At 38.4% G+C, this 18,205-nt stretch overlaps 1 protein-coding gene across 4 annotated transcripts in view; it reads right to left on the bottom strand.

Moving 5' to 3' along the window:
* LOC121326006 (attractin-like protein 1) overlaps positions 1-18,205 on the bottom strand; it is a 175,064-nt gene that overhangs the window by 91,895 nt on the left and 64,964 nt on the right. For all 4 annotated transcript variants that reach the window (XR_005951405.1, XM_041269138.1, XM_041269139.1 and 1 more), the window contains exons 20-24: positions 14,854-14,947; positions 8,329-8,381; positions 5,259-5,353; positions 4,873-4,951; positions 2,969-3,126 (exon numbers count right to left, since the gene is read on the bottom strand). Coding sequence is in view for 3 of the 4 variants with exons in the window: in XM_041269138.1 (XP_041125072.1) it covers positions 2,969-3,126; positions 4,873-4,951; positions 5,259-5,353; positions 8,329-8,381; positions 14,854-14,947 (479 nt within the window). In the remaining variant the exon portion in view is untranslated. The remainder of the gene's footprint in view (positions 1-2,968; positions 3,127-4,872; positions 4,952-5,258; positions 5,354-8,328; positions 8,382-14,853; positions 14,948-18,205) is intronic.

Here is an 18,205-nt window from a genome sequence, read left to right on the forward strand (position 1 = left end):
ACACACTGTCTGAATACATGGTGTTATTCCATACACTGTCTGAATGCATGGTATTATTCCACACACTGTCTGAATGCATGGTGTTATTCCATACACTGTCTGAATGCATGGTATTATTCCACACACTGTCTGAATTCATGGTGTTATTCCACACACTGTCTGAATACATGGTGTTATTCCACACACTGTCTGAATGCATGGTGTTATTCCACACACTGTTTTGCGTCCTATAGATATGGACTTTTTTAAAGTTATATTTCAGATTAGTACCTAAATACAGGACATTTAAGAAGTAAAAGCAGAAGAATAAAACCTGCAGTAGAGTATATCATTTCAAAGTCAAATCTAAAATAAGCCTCCTTCACATGTTGTCCAATCTCACAGAAATGATTAGAACTGCTAAAAGGTGTGAGGTCACAGTGGTGACAGAATGGATCTAAATCTGTTCCACTCGGACAGGCAATCACTACCTTCCTGTTTTCCCTACAGCTTGCCTCATATTTGCAATGATGTCATGATGCTAAAGGCATGCCAGTCGTTTCCAAAATGAAATCGTTATTTGCCGTATCCAGTGTTCAAGTACAGCTCAAAGCAATGGCATCAATAAAGATGCACTGCTTAGTAACAGCCTACAAAAAGTTAGCCGTGTTAAAGAACCTTATGTTCCTTCTAGCTGGAAATCCTGCAACAACATCAGGAAATCAACTGAGCTGGTAATGCATGAAGTGTCATAAGCGACATATGCTTCTGCCTTCACGTACAACTTGCATGATTGATTGGGATTGGCACTACACACTATGAATGAAGACACTGAAGGAGATGTCTAGTCTGAACATTTATCATTGAATTTAAATGTGTTTCTGTTAGTGTTTCTAAAATGTAGCACTAGTCAAGTGTTTAACAGTTTTTTTTTTTTTTTTTTTTTTTACATTAGTCTTATTTTCAATGTAAATATTTTATACTAGTTCTAATGGAACTCAAACAAAAGCAGAAAGGGGAAGACATTGAAGTGAATGGCAAGTTTGTATCATTATTCTAGGGTAGAGTTCATATAGTGATGAAATGAACATAAGGTACAGAAGACCACTCATGAACTTCAGATAGTTTTGGTTTCCTGAGATTAGGCAATTTCTTTTTTTCATGCTACCATTAAGCTGCTTTCATGCCTTAAAGCTGCAGCTTACCTGCCATTGAGTGGGATACCATGTGGTTACAGCACACCTGAATGTAGTGTGCCAGACACACAGTACACTGATTAAGATGATACCACGTGGTTACAGCACACCTGAAATGTAGTGTGCCAGACACACAGTACACTGATTAAGGTGATATCACGTGGTTACAGCACACCTGAATGTAGTGTGCCAGACACACAGTACACTGATTAAGGTGATACCATGTGGTTACAGCACACCTGAAATGTAGTGTGCCAGACACACAGTACACTGATTAAGGTGATACCACGTGGTTACAGCACACCTGAATGTAGTGTGCCAGACACACAGTACACTGATTAAGGTGATACCACGTGGTTACAGCACACCTGAATGTAGTGTGCCAGACACACAGTACACTGATTAAGGTGATACCACGTGGTTACAGCACACCTGAATGTAGTGTGCCAGACACACAGTACACTGATTAAGGTGATACCATGTGGTTACAGCACACCGTGCCAGGCACACACTGCACTGATTAAGGTGATACCATGTGGTTACAGCACACCGTGCCAGGCACACACTACACTGATTAAGGTGAAGCGACACTAACAAGCCCCAGAGTCACCATGCACAGTTAGAAGTCCTGTCTTGTGAGATTTTCTATTTTTTGTTTTATAAAAATCCAAATGGGAAGAAAAGCTCCCGCAGTAGATATATCAACTTCAGGTCTTTCTCTCTGATATTGCCAAGCACAGACTGAGAAAACTGCAATATGTCTTGTGAACAGTTCATCTGTGCTGTAGATTTAGTGCTTGAAAACACTGGCTGTATCGCTTATGAAACCGCCATATGCTTTTTAGATATGTGTAAATGATTCTCCCCATTCCTGAATTTGTTTTTCCCCTCAAATTCACTGAACTGTTCTGTCCCTGAGAGGGATTATGTAAAACATTGAGTGATATCACTCAGCATGGATAACTATGTCAAAAATACATTTACAAAAGGCCATCGGCAATCTTATTTGCATTTTTTAAATCTTCTTTATATTCTCAGAATTCAGAAGTGTGGTGAAGTAAATCGAATCATTGCAAAACAGCCCTAAAATGACTCTGACACTTCTGTTGTTAACTGTGACTACTGCACATGTTTCAATGGGCACTTTCTAAACTGTTGTCTCTCTCCAAACAGAGACCCAAGAGGTCTGAATACTGAACAATTCTCAAAGCAGTATTGATTACAGACTTTACTGACTATCAAGTTGTACTTAAGGAGCTGCAATCAATCAATTCTTGCAAACCTATTGGATCTGACAACACTGAACCTTATCTTTTACAACTGGCAACTATCCTAATGTGCTATCCTTTAAATGATTCATTTCATTTATCATTTAGCACAGGTTGTGTTCCAGCTGCTTTGAAACTGGCAAAGGTTACTCCTATATTCAAACATGGTGACAAACTATTAACTGCACACTAACATCCAATATCATTACCTTGTGCGTTCACTGTTAATCGCATACAGGCAAAACAAAGCACTGAGCTTCAAAGGAGTTGCCCCGTAACAACTGGTAGCACACTCATCCTTAGTCACATGACCTCAATTTGGCAGCCATATTAGGCCAAGATGACAGTTAGATGGTGAGCAGCTCAGAGTGTTTTATATAACCATGCATACAAGAGGCCAGTACCTCAAATGGACTCAAATGACCTAACGTAGTCTCACATGGACGCTTTGTTACTTTGAACAAAACAAATACTGTATGGAGAAATGGGCCAGAATTCAAGAGGTAAACTTACAGATACACTTACCTGTATTTTTATTGGCCATGAGAAATTGCTGACGTACACGTAGAAGGTGATGTTGAGGTTGTTTCGGAAGCTGAATTTCTCACAGGAGAAACTGTCTCTGTAGTCCTTTATGTTAGACCTGGAGACAATTGGGATTTCCTCTCCTGAGATGGTCCCAGCTACAAAAAGCACAATAACAACAGTATAACTCATTGCTGATAAGTTAGTGAGAACAGAACAAAGGATACATGCAAGCACTGAAATTCATGGATTATATTTGTAAAGGTAATATTGTCTGACACTGTGTTGCAGAATTAGAATATTGTATCACAGCAGAGGTCAACTAAACAAATCAAATATACATAAATACATTTTTGTATTAATATATAATATATATAAAATAAAAATATATATATATATTTTTAGCCTCAGCACTTTCAGTATCAGGCATGGGAAACCAAAATCACATTGGTCAATGCAACAGCCAACATAATTCATAACAGATGCAATGTGTAGGAATTACTTTGATACAATAAAATCAGAAGTGTGTGTGTGGCTTAAATATAAAATTATACATCAAAATTATACAGACTTAAATAAAGTCAGACAGCTTTCTTCTTTCATTACCACACAGATCTGCTGTTTTTCACAACCGTTTGAGAATCTGTGAATTTTAATAGTAGAATAAAATGCATGAGACTTTACTTAGTTATTTATGAAGCCTAACTAAAGCACAAAGTGGTCTTAGATTTTTTTTTTTTTTTTTACACCTATTACTTCTATATCCCTGATTACTGACCAAAAATTGAAATTCTCACACCCACAGGTTCTCACGCAGGTAGGGTTGAGGTGTTAAACAATTTGCACACTAGTATATATAACTAGTGAGATTGTTTTTCAACCTTTTCAACAATCTTAACACCCGCTAGTTAAAAGGGTCACCATGAACTACATTCACAGCATGTGGAACCATTTCTCATAAAAAAATCTTCCCTGCAAAGATTAATCAAATTTGGGCACATGGTCCCTGCAGATGTAGATAGCCACTTATTGTTCTGAAGGTCAATTTTACAATTATCTTTAAAAACTTTCTCTTAAGAAAACCTCTCAACTGTAAAGTCTTGAGGACGCTGTAATGAACGAGATTAGCTCATCCCATTGATCAGTAAGAGACAAAACCCATTCATTCCTCTCAGCACATAGTCAAGCCCAATAGAAAATCTGAATCCTGAGCCCCTGAAACAAAGACTTTGAAATCTCAGCCTCCTACAAAAATGTATCTTAATTGAAATCACAGCATTTCAGAATGATTTGCTATGAAAATTAAATTGCAGCACAGCTTTTGTTATGAGTGATGCCAAAAATGACAGAACATTTACAAAGAGGCAGGCACAATTTAGAATATTGGGAACACATTGCAGAACGAGAAGTATTGTGCTACTCATGTACATTCTTATGAGGATACGAATTTTGATAAAACGGTACTCGTGCATTGACCGGCATTCTAGCAGTCGAGACGCTCCAGTTGTGTTCAAGCTTACTCAATGGGGAGGAAGAGATGCTTGACATTCTGGGATACACAGTCATAGCGATTGCCAATGGTCAGGGACACAGCTGGAACTCTCACAGTGGAGTTGGACTGGTTTGTCACACTGGCATGCTTTGTTCTACAGCACACAGAGCAATCATACAGTAAGCTCACGGAGATAACAAGGAGGAAGTGCTTTCAACAGCACATCAAAAATACAAACATATTATTACATATTTTTTAAATCTCAGTCATCCATCATCTTTGTAAAGTACTGTTAACTTCCCTTTGACTTTGATGATGCATAATAACCGCTGGCACTGTAAAATATGTTTTTTGTAATAAAATTAATAATTACTATGTACAATGATGAAAAAAATAAATAAAAAGATCTCACCTGTTGAACCAACTGACCACGTAATATTCAGGTTGAAATTGTTTGATGCATTAATAGACATGTCAAGATTCTTGTTGGGCTAAAAAAACACAACAACAATAAAACACATTGATATTGACGCGACTACAACAGTTTTACTTCTTATTCATCTAGATTTTAGAAATATGATTCTGCATCACATTTCAGGTTCACCAGCAAGGAGCAATTATTTGTGTTTCCACACCAATGTTTCTTAACTGTCTTGTCTCTTTCATATTGCACTGTGTTATAGTAATGTGTTTTATCTGGAGGAATCCCTGGAGTTCACATTGCACTATGCTATAGTAATGTATTTTAACTTGAGTGTGCTAAATGGCTCATGTAACAATACAACAGACCAGTCTCACCTGCTCTGGATTAGCCATGAAGTTGATAGCAGTGTAGTGTTTGTCATCGTCCTGGAGGAGGCTGAAGGTGAACTGATAGTCAATCAGAAGGCTATCTGTGGGCAGGAGAGGACCAGAAGCAGGGCATGATAATGCTTCCCAAAGTGGTTGTTATTATTATTATTATTATTATTATGATGATTATTATCCTAGCCTTGTTTGAATCAGGATTGTTAAATCTGTGTCACAGTAAAAGACATACAGGTGATACTGGGCAGAGAGCTGACTTTCACTGGAACAATCCAGCCTCCTGGAATGCACCATCAAATCTGAACTGGACCCTTTTGGACATGGAAGATATACCATGCTTACACAAATGTCAGAGCTTACAAATGATGCCTCTGTTCAAATTGCTGTATATAACTATTCCTTTATAAACAGCGCTTAATAGCTGCCAACCAAACATAACAAGATGAAGGGAGAAAATACTCAAAATGTACTGACTTCCCATGATGTTGCAAACATCAATTTCCTGCTCTGAGTTTTTTAGTCTCTCACGCAACTTTTAAATTACTTTTCTCACACACTGAATTGTTCAAATACATGTAGCCTACAGTAACAGAGATAATTATGCTTGCTCAAAAGACAAGTTTAGTATAAATTGCAAGTGAAACATTAAAAACTTAGAAATTAGCAAAATAACAAAACAGCAAGCCTCAAAAGGATGCGTTTTAACAAAAATTGCTGCAAAATGGAAGTAAACAAAATTTGACAATTTATTCCTGTGAGATCTACATCTCAGCAAAATTGGCACAAATGCGTTCAAAGCCTGGTTCTTTGGCTTAAGGCATGCCATTGTGTTCAAACATTTATATTGTTTATGCCAGATATCAGTTGTGATATTGCAGCAGGAGAGCTCCAGGTATAATCCAATAGACCAATGCACAAAACTGAGAGCCAACTTTAAAACAGACAGCTGGAAACAGAATGGGTTTCAAACCATGAACTTTACTGAAGCAATTCCATGTTTCTGTGGATTCCACAAGACACAGCTTAATCCTTTCCTTTGTCATTATCCATACCTACATTATATTGAATTCATCCCTCTATGCCTATAAACTCCAACAGAAAAGAAAAGGCACAAGCTGTACAGTAAATCAGAAATGTGAATTGCCAAATGTGTCTCAATGTGTGGCTGCTTTGTGATACTTCTGCATGTGGTGCAGGAAGCACAAGGTATGAACAGATCTTTTGTTCAGTGTATAAAAAAGTGGATTATGTTTCCTGAAGGAAAACAGAATAAAACATGATTCTTTAGTTCTGCATTACAGTGTGTGCGCATTTTACTGCAAAGTAATATACACATACTGATATTTAACAATTTAATATAAAAAAATAAAAAATATGAAGTACAAAGTACCTTGAAATAGTTCATGCATTTTTTGTTTTTGTTTTACCTTTATACTAACTGACTCTCACAGGCCTGTCTTGCTGATGAAAACAGGCTTAAATTCTCACCTTATTATCACAGTAAAACTCTGCATAATGGAGATAACACTGAATTTACTCCAGTGCTCCCTTATTAACATTTAACCTTACCGAACAGAAAAGTAAATGAAGTATTACATTAATTGGGAATGGGGCAAGCAGGCTCTGCAGGGAACCCGATAAAAACAAGGAGATACAGAATTGATGCTGTTAACACAGCTTGATGAACCTGCTTTATGTTTTTATTTCCTTTATATATTGGAAGACATTTAAAAAATTGTCCCTCATCACAGAGCATGTTGATTATTCCAGAGCCATGCAGGGTTTAAATCTCTGGCTTTACAGTGGTTTCCATTCTCAGCAATGATGAATTGCATGTAATTCAATGCACTTTAAAATGACCTTCTTGTTTATTTATTTATTTTCCTCTATAAGCCTCTTCCTAGGTAGCCTCTGTTCCCACTGTCTAGTCAGTCCACCTTTTTAAACCCAAGCAGCTGGTGTTGCCAAGCTAACTAACTTAATTCAGTTTCACTGGTCTCTGCCTGGCGTTGTCTGGCTCCACACCAGTAGGGGCCGCTGTGGCACACCAAGGTAAACCAATTTCCTGCTCTTGCTTGAAGGGCGCAAAGGTCTTAGGCATTATTTCCCATTGGTCCTCGACCAAGACCTTGACGCTGCCAGGATTTAACAAGCAAGCTTCCGATCACAACTCCCCTGCACTGACACTCGGGGGCCACAGTGCTATTTTTAACATGGCTTTTGCATCTCACTCTCTATCAACCGTAGATACATAACGTAGGTTATGTACTGTATAAATATGTTGTATTGATTTTCATAACCTGACACTTGGCTGCCATCTAGTGCTTTCCAATGGTGCGACACTGTACAGAAACAGAGCTATTCATTTCACTGATGAATGCCTTCCAAGTGAACTGGCAGACTGAGGCAATGTTGGGATTAAGGGCAGGACGTTCTCTTCTTCACTCTCCTGCCAACGGGCCTCAACACTAACTTCCTGAAAGAGCCTTCTATTCATTCATTTTTTAGGGTTCTCGTTTGGGATTAACCGATGGGAAAGAATGTGGGCTGTGTGTTGAACTAATCTGATTACAGAATTGTGGAACAGTCCTCCCCTTCCAGAACTGAACCGCTGTATCACTGCTCTACAGAATTTCCAACACTGGATCTCAACTGAAGAAATTGTAGAGCATGTGGCAACACCTCACGAGGCTATATTAAAACTATCCTTATGTTTCAGATCCCCAAGACCACTTACTGAAGGGACTCCACAGTAGAAATGGATTCTTTTACCTATAAACCTCTTTTCTGCTACATATGCTTACTAGTTAGTTGATATGATGAGTTCCAATTTAAAGAACGAAAAACAGTTTTTAGAAACATCAATGGTTCCAAGTTTTCTTTAAATAACGGGGGCTAAAACAATGACCCCGTGCCACATACTTCTTGTCTGAATAAATTTCACAACTACCGGAGAAATAAAATTCAATGGCAGTACCTGGAGCTTATTCTAACACCTTTTCAAGAGACCACTTTCTTGATTTTAGGATCTTGAAAATAAACACATTAGAGGAATACTCACAGTAGCATGTTCCCCTCAGCGGATTGCCCAGATACCTGTTTTCTGAGTCACACCTGCAAAGAGAAAGAAGCGTTTCAGTAAAAAAAGAGATTCAAATTTGAACCCGAACCGCTCTTTCTGTACTTGGCCCACTGGCTTGTTTTAGTCTTAAATGTATCCCACTAAAAAACGTCAGACGATATGTTTAACACATACCAATACAGTAAATACATTACTGGTCTCCACTTTCCCAGATCTATTGAAAATAATGGTAAGATACGACTGCAAGGTTTAAACTCAGCTAACACTGTGGTATGGAAACAATAAACAGGTAAACAGCAGAGAAAGTACACCTGCACTAGGGAACACTATTAACCCTCTGTGGGGTGTTTATGCTGGGCCTTCTCAATCCAGAGGGTTGTTTTTATGCTTCCAGTAATTTCTACAATGCCAAAACAAATGGCTTTACTCACGACACAGTTATCATTATAAAAGCACAGTCCTAAAGTGATTCTTTTGTGTTTAATTATTGCTCAGTGTATGTCGACTGGAGGGGCTACACTGTTCTCCCTAATGGAATTTCCCAATGCACCAAACACTTAACACTTATGCACAAATGGCAGCAATCTGTTAGAATTTAAGCTGATTAGATGCTTTATTTATATTGTAATGGAAAAAAAAGCCTCTGTTTCTAAGCTGCAATCCTTAATTCCTGCAATCAGCACTGTGACCATAAACACACAGCAGCAGCAACAGCAGCAGCCCCAGAGACACGCTAAGCTCTGCTTATTCACTTCTACCATCTTCGAAACGTCTCCAAAGTCCGTCCCTACCTTTCCCCCCCCTTGATGCGGAGATAGTTTGCCATGCACTTGTCTCAACTCGACGACTGCAACTCTCTATATGGTGGTCTCCCGGCACGTACCATAAACCAACTGCAGCTAGCTCAGAATGTCGCTACCAGGATCCTTACCAGATGCAAAAAAACATGATCACATCACCCCCCGTCTTGCCCAGCTGCACTGGCTACCTGACCCGCTATGTCTCTGCCCACAAGCTGAGGTCCTCCGACTCTGGCCTGCTTGTTATCCCCAAGCAAAGGTGCATCACACTAGGAGAACGCTCATTTAGCTTCCTCGCTCCTACACTTTGGAACACTCTTACAGCTTTGGTGGGTGATGCTCCCACCGTCGCGCACTTTAAATCAACTCTCAAGACCCACCTGTTCTCTCTTGCTTTCCATGCTCTTTAAGCCTGATATCTGCTATTAGCTGCTGTGTTGCTGCTACTATTTCTACTATTATGTATTATGCCCTATTTCAAATATTATGCTACAATCATGTATTCTGCACTTTCCACTGTATTTAATGTATTATGCATTTTTTCTTTTTTTACTGTATGTATTATGCATTTCTCTGTATTTATTATGGATTATGTATTATGGATTTTCTTCTTGTTACTGCATCTTGTAAAGCGCTTTGTGATGGTGGTCCACTATGAAAGGCGCTATATAAAATAGACCGATTACTTGATTGATTGGCTGAAAACTGGAAAAAGGGTTAATTCAACAGTAGAACGGAAACTACAATCTCCCAGTTCTAATCAATAAACACTGCATCCGCGTCTGTAATCTTTCCAAGACTGAGATCATGCATGCAGTACACTTTCCTATAAAAATGATCGATTAGAGGTTGCTCCCAACCCGGGGTTTGGACTGTAAAGTGGGTCCTTCATAGGTTAAGCACACATTGACATGAATTCAAATCCCACAGCTGGAATCTGTCTGAATCGCTATGCCCCTTTGACTCAATTAAAAGGCAAATCTGAAGACTCTGGCAGCCACCAGTGTCAGCAAAAACAGCATATGGAGCCCTCTACAGTAATCTACTGGTGTGCGTGTTCACTGTGCATGAACAGTATGGGTTTAGGAAGAGTACGTTTAATTAGAGCAAGGTGATCTTTATCAGGGTTAATCCAGACTTGTTTGAATTACACACAGTCACAGGCCAAACTGAAATTAATATCCTGACAAACAAACAAACAAACAAACATGTACACAGGTGCATGTAATAATAATAATAATAATAATAATAATACAAAAACTGACAGGAAAAAGTGAAATGCCATATAATGCACTGGTATCTGTCATAGAAATAAGTACAGTACAATGCCACAATCTGTTAAATACATAATTCTGTACAAATGTGTTCATTGTGATTCATAGTCTGAATGGACTGACCACACGAATGATTATTAATGCGTGTTTCACAGTAGTTGCTTGGGGATCTCTTATTAATAACACTTGAAGGATGTGCGTCAGTGGCTCAGTTTTAATAGGTGCACAGGTGTGTGCTTGAGATTATATAGTACATTAGTATTTATGATGAGGACATTTAAAATGCATATTTAGTCATAAAATAAATTATTTTGTTGGTCCCCTGTCAACTTATTATGTGGATGTCTTTCCTCCCACATACATTGTATTAAAAAAAAAAAAAATTAAAAGTGTTTAGGTCTCCAATCAACCTGCAGCGAAATAAATATGTGTTTAGCTTTATTCTGTCAGAGCCCTGTTCTGTATGTATCCAAACTCATCAGGCATCAAAGGTCGTTGACCCTCCCAAGCAACCTGCTTCTATCTGCCAGACCATTCATAACCCACCTCTTTCAACAATGTGCAACAATTGAAACAAGTGGAGGCCAGCACAGCAAGAAACCTTCAAACTGCAAGCTGATAGCTATGCCTGTATTTCTAGACAGACCAATGGGCTTTTGGAAAGCCAGAGACAGATCTTATCAACGGATCATTCCGTACTCTAACAAGGGTTCGAAATCCTCAAACAAGGTCCATTACATACTATCACTGCTTAAACTGTACAAAACACAACATACCAATAATAGAGATGCAAAACAAGGTTCACTATATATTATTTTACAAGTTAACAACATTTATACAAAAGAAGACCTGCACACCAAAGCCAAAAAGACCTGCACACTTTACTAAAGGGCCAATCTTCCTGTAAAAGATTAGCCACATTCCCAGTAGGATAAAGCACAGCCGATTCGTTTTCCAATTGCACTCCAAACATCAGTGCAGGAGAAAATTCATGCTTTTAAAATCAAAGCTGGAATCATAACCAAGAACCAAGTTTTTGATTTTTATTGCAGCCTGACAGTATAATAAACGACTTATTGCAAACTGATCTATAGTACTTGCTGGAGGTAATTACCAAGTCTTTTCAGTCAAGACCAAAACAATTTAACAATTGTTATAATATATTCTGTCAAGTTTCTGGGATAGACTTTGACAGCTAGTTGCAGTGCTAATCAGGTAATGGGCGGCACTCTGGAGCAACAAAGAGCAAGGAAAGACTTGCTTTGGTTTCAAACAAGAACATTACCATAGCAGGCAATCTCAACAGCCATGTGGGGCAAGAAGCATAGCAAACTGGACACACAGTAATTCAACCCCACCAGCATTATTACAGCAGGACCCAGATCAGAATAGGAACAGCAAGACAAGGGAATCTAACTGCTGACCAACTAAACCCGGGCATGCATCCTAATTGAATCCAGTCGAGTTAATCAAGAATTGCTGTTATTAAAAGAAATCTCCAGCAGTCTGTACTATAAAGTGATTGCACCACCCCGGGGAAGATGACTTTGTTGTCAACCCAGAATAGAAGGGCATGTTGTGCATCTCCTCCACATCCCTCCTCTGTGTCTGGAGATAAACATTCCAGCATTGCCTATATTCATGCCCATCAAGGCAGCACTGCCTGTTCTCTTTAGAAAGCCAAACTGTTCTTGGCCCCTTTCCTGCAAATATAGTAGCAAATAATTGTAACAAAGCAATAGACTCTCCTAGCAGTTTGCAGTTTGGCTAGCTATCGCTGACACCGCACAGTGTGAAAGCCAACAACCGCTTTTGGGAAACCCAATTATGAGATGCAAGCAGAATAAGAAAAAAACAAAGTGGAGATGTGAGCCATGACATTAGCCTTCCATATTTCACATAACATTCAATTAGAGGAATGCTCCATCAAGCCAGTGTGTATAAAGCAGCTGCCAAGGCTAACCTCAGAACCGTTCCTTTGCTTTCGGCCCAATGTACTTCAACATCAGTAATAAAATAAGTAAACAGCTGTTCTGATTCTGTATGTCTGGCTGCACTGAATATTTGTGTTGTTCTTGCATTTATACAGGAGGAGGCATTGCAGAGAAACAATCAGGATGGGTCGATGGAGTTACAGGATATATTTCAAGAGCAGGACAAGTAATCATGACTTAATTTATTTACTTAATTACCTTAAATTTCCTAAAATAAAATGGTTTATAAAGAGATCAATATATCTTAAGCAACGAGACTAGCCAGGTTTATGATCACAGTATATACATACTTTAAGTTTATATTGGCATCAGACTGTCATCAGGCATCTGGATATTTTTTCCACAGAAACTCACTTTTACAAATAATATTAGAATTAAATCTCAATGATTTCCTAAGCCAACTCTCCCTTTGGCTCTGTGTTCAGTTTCAACATTGCACAGCAAGAGCTAAATATACTAAGAAAGTCTCCAGCCCACCAAACTGTGTATTGAAGCTTTACTCTAGGCTGTGCCCACCTTCAAGAGATCCAATTCACCTTACTCCCGATGAGCTCAAATTAAATCTCATTAGCTCATGTTGAAAACAGCAGCTCAGCAGGTGTTTTTTTTTTTTGGTAAAAATGTTTTCTTTTTTAATATGAATAGTAAATGTGTCATTTAAAATAACTTACAGCTGCTAATAGATGCAAGCATTTCCCCCAAAAGCATCCACTAATTCAGTGTCGTAATGCACAACTCCCAGTGTCTTAACAGGGCTCACTGGTGATCTTCCATCTCATTAGCACTTATGAATCCCCACACCATCTATTGCAGAATCCGAGAGCATTTAAGGAAAACCTTCATCAAAACAAGATGTAAACTGCAATGGGGACCACAGTGATTACAAATGTAACGTGGGCAGTTGTTTCAACACAAACGCTAGCTGACAAACAGTAATCTCTTCTTTGACAGTGTTGAGCCAGATTCTGTGCTGGGCTTGGCTGCCAGGTCATGCTTTCCACTGCCCTTGAGAACCAGCTTCTTAGCTGTACTTACTCCCACTTGCAGATGAATCTGAACTCCAAAAACAAAAAAGACCACACAGCTGTAACCAATCCGCCAAAGTGCCCCATGTCTATATCAAGATGTATTGGGGTAGCAGTTCTGCACCATTCTGTAAGTCAGAAGCACATAAATATATGCTATTCCAGTTCCAGCTATCAATTAGGTGAAGGGTGACTGTGCCAGGATTTCAGTGGCACACCACCAAGATTCCAAAATGAAAGGCTAGCGCCATTAGTTATTAAACATTGCTTTGTCTTAACTCAAGAGCAAGTATATTGGGGATTATGTCTGCTATGCAAGTTTCAAAATAATATGGCCTGTGTCTCAGAAGCTGTTGAACTGTGATGGATTCCCAATAAGCATGACTATTCTGGAGTGATTGGGTTAGGGTTAGGCTGAACCTGTGTGCTCTGTTTCCCACATACAACACACACACTGGAGTAGCAAAAGGTAGAACCTGCATGAAACGGCAAACAGCCAGATGAAGAACCTGCAATCAGCACTGTAATAAGAAACCCCGCAGTTCAGACAGAAACTTGTCATGAAAAAGGTTAATTATCTGTTCGACTTGGGAGCTTGTGAAATACATGTGTCGCTCACCAAGATTTCTGATATTATGCTAGTAAAAAGCATTTCTCACACCAACATTTGAATTCTTATGCATCCTTCATTATCCCAGCCAGAGCTGACATGCTCAAGAACTGGTACTATGGGATGTTTATACAAGTTTCATCACAAACAGATTAGCAGATTTCAAGCTACAGTGCAGTAAACCCCCCCGCCCCCGCCCCGAGTAAAGTTGAGAGAACACAAAAACATATTTTCAAAGAACAGTGGCTTGAAATCTTAGTTTGAGGCAACTTTGCTGCATCAAACCCCAAGTCTCCCCTGGTGTGCTGTGCAGTGGTCTGAAACCTAGTTTCCTGAAAGCAAGTTCCAAGCCGCAAAGTGGCTTCATGTTTCCTCAGGCTTATGAACACCAAACTTACGAACTGACCGGTCAACCACACACCCTTTTTTTTTTTTTTTTTTTTAACAGGAAGTATGCAATCGCTGAAGCATGCCTACAATGCAACCAGAAACCAGTTTAAAAAATTGCAACGCTAACCAAACTACAACTGGGAATCGCCAATGTGTTACACTTTCAATTGAAACAAAACATTGAAAATATTAACATCTTGACAGTGGCACCATCCTCAGCAATGGGAGGACGGTATCAGGAAATTGTCAGTAATATAAAAAAATAAAAAATAAAAAAAAGGCAGAGCAAAAAATCGGACAATTTGCAAAGTAGAGGAAAGACAGCAGAGCAATGAAAAGATGGGTTATACGCAAAACAAATGTGACATTTATTAAAACAGATGCATCATAACACATTGTTTCAATACTTACAGTTGACATTGGTCTCCTTTGATTCCTTTGGTAGTGCAGAAGCATTTTCCTGACTGCGAATGGCAACTATTTGCATGTCCATTGCATTTACATCCTGTGGGAGAAAGAACAAGATGTTCAGTCAGTTTAAATCACAATGATCCATAAACTCTGACAGGTAAAAGAATTTCCACGTCTAATTGGAGAGCTGCAATGCAGAATTACACCTGCAACTCTAAAAGGAACACGCACTGTAATGAACTGCTTCCTGGGTTCATTAATAACACACATGCATTTTCATGTATTTATATCTTAAGCACAATCTGTGAAATACAAAACATGGCTGCAAGCAAATGCATAAGCCTTCAGCAACGGTACTTTTCAGTTTATTTCAATTCATCTAAAATGTAATGTCAACTGCATTTTGTGAAATAAAAACCACAAAGATGAGGAGCATCATTCAAACAAACATGCCACAAATGTGAAGAATGCAATAGTTATTCAGTTTAATACATGATTGAACATATGTATTTAGATTAAATGAACTGAATATATAGTCACATTCAGAGGGGGTTAGATATTGGAATATTGAGAATGTAAGGCAATCTACTGAGGTTACCTATGCTAAAAGGCTACCCTAGGATAACTAACTTCAACAGGTACATTTCTATTGAAATAGAAATTTAAAAGGGGCATTGATGCACACACTAGAAAACTGTAGTTGTTAAATGGTATTCTGCTTTGAGTCAGTATCTCACCTAGAGCAGTATACCTGTGCTGAAAGAGTTAACACCCACACAGCTTATCCAGTCTTGGGCATCTCAAGCACACCATCATTGCATGGGGGTTATGTGATGCGTATTTATAAGACCACCAAATTGCTTTCACTTGTGGCCTGTGCCACCTCTGAACCCTATCCTCCAGACGCCTGGAGGGCAAGTGAACGAACCTGCTGCTCCACATACCCCCCCCTGATAAATGCATTTCCTTTACCGCAATGATGGGTCAGTTCAGCTACAGATCTTGACCTAAATACAAACAAACTCACACTACTGTTTTAAAACCTCTGGAGATCCCAGAACACTGCTCAAGGAAGCCAGCAATAATGACTAAAAAGATGAAGTTCAGTTTTTCAAAATTCATCAGTGTTTAATGTATGGAGTTTTTTTTTTTTTAGTTTATGAATGTAATAGCTGTATGTACATATAATTGGCAGTACTATATGCTTCAGATTCTTGTGAGATTTTATAGAACTGCATGGAGTTTCTTTTGAAAACATGTATGTTTTTGACAGGTTATATCACAACAAAGCACAGTCACCCTATTTGGAGCCAAGTGGATTTCACAATTCAGTCCACACAATTCAGTCCACACTATCAAGCTGTGAGGATCTGGAACCAGAGTAGCACAGACACTATTGTACCAGCCAGATCACTACAGTTGAAGAGCATGCAAAGGGCTTGTTACGACGATCAAAACTTATGAACTCTTGTACGTTTACACACTACTGACGACATGAGTGCTCTGTGGGGACCTTCTTTGGTCAGAAAGTGAGGCGTTTATTTGTCATGTTTGTTATTTATATATATATATATATATATATATATATATATATATATATATATATATATATATATATATATATATATATATATATATATATATAAAACACACAAAGTTGATAAGTAAATAAATAAAATTACCCCCATGTGATATAAAAGATGCTACGTAAAGTGTAATGTACCCAGTTCATAGCCCAGAAGTGTGGAACCTGCATTGAAATATCTCAAAGAAAGAAAGAGGGCAATACTATGCTATCATTACAGAAGTCTTAAAGAAACGATATGCTTAACTGTGTTTTGCCAATACAGGCTGGAAGCAACACAAAATCTATGCACAGCTTTCCCAGCACACCAAGGCTGCCAGATGATTTATAGCTCAATTAAAATCCATAAAAATGTACTCCCATAATATAACTGGGGCATCTTGCTTGTTGCTTGCTCAGCATTTAAAGGCAACCATAAACAACAATGAAATTCTTTGAATTACACAAGCTGTTGTAACCTGTGCACAAAACCCAGCTTCACATTTATTATTTAGGCCACCACTTCTCTCAAAAGATGTTGCCTTTTATGTTCTACCGCAGCAACTTCTTCTAATAACTTTTCTCAGAATTACCTATACTGCAGGAGCATTTCTATTTTGAATAAAAGCAAGTAATCTATTGAATTATTTATTTGATAATGTTGTCTAACTGAAGACAGTTTCAGACATAAAACCTACAACCCGACACAATCGATGGCTTAGCCTGACAGATCTGATGTTGAAATGCAGTTTGTATATTTACACATCAAATACCCTGCTATCTGAGGGGTTCACAGTCACGCCACTTTGAAAAGCAAACACTTTAACGCATTCACAATCAGTAGTTCAAGATGTTAGTCTTGCTAGGTCAGCCACTAGAATATAAAAATAATAAGAATGAAATAAGCTTACAACCACCTTAACTGTTCCAGCACTAACCCTTGCAGAACAATCCCCAGACATAACTAATTCAATAGTTTCAGTGCATTACGCGGGTAAATAAAAAGTGGTCCGTGTAGAACACAAAGAAATAACGGAGAATACAATTTGTTTTTGTCAAAAACAATTTGATTCTGCTGCAGAAAGGATCAGAAGTGAAGTGATTACATGCATTCTCTTTTGGAGGTTATATTCTTCAACTATATTATGTATACAACATACAGTAATTTAGAAAATAATGCTTTTACTGAAAGTGTGTTGTATAATTAGTCTAATTTATCTTGCTCATATGAATATTCACATAACTAATGGATGTGCATTCCATTCAGCATATTACTGTAATGTATACTGCATGTAATCCATACAAAGCAAAGCTTTAAAGCAACATTATGTTGACCTGCATTACTAATTTAGCTATGCTTCACTCCTCAAGCTGCACAGAACATCTCTGGTCTCGTTTATGAAATTGTACATCTACACAAATAACAAGGTGCAATATTCAGTCACAGAAGAAGGAACATATCTGATGTGCCCCATTTATCTCTGTCCGATGGACGCTCCTCCAGAAAGTGGAGGAGAATTTCATCACCAGCACTAATGAAAGCCATTATGAGATCAGCATGAATCCTTTGGAAGACTGTGAAGGGGATAAAGGGATTTGATATAAATCAAGCTGCCGGATTTCCTCATTTCCACCATGCCATTCCATGGAGCTGTACAACTTCTCATCAATTCAGTGGTCCTGCTTTTACACCACTGCTGAGTAAGTACCAAGTGCTGGCTGTCTAAGCAGTAACTGATTGGATTTGATGATAGGACAGCACAAGTCTTATCACAGATTGCTTTCTAT

This window comes from Polyodon spathula, chromosome 13 (assembly GCF_017654505.1).
Source record: "Polyodon spathula isolate WHYD16114869_AA chromosome 13, ASM1765450v1, whole genome shotgun sequence".
Classification (NCBI taxonomy): domain Eukaryota; kingdom Metazoa; phylum Chordata; class Actinopteri; order Acipenseriformes; family Polyodontidae; genus Polyodon; species Polyodon spathula.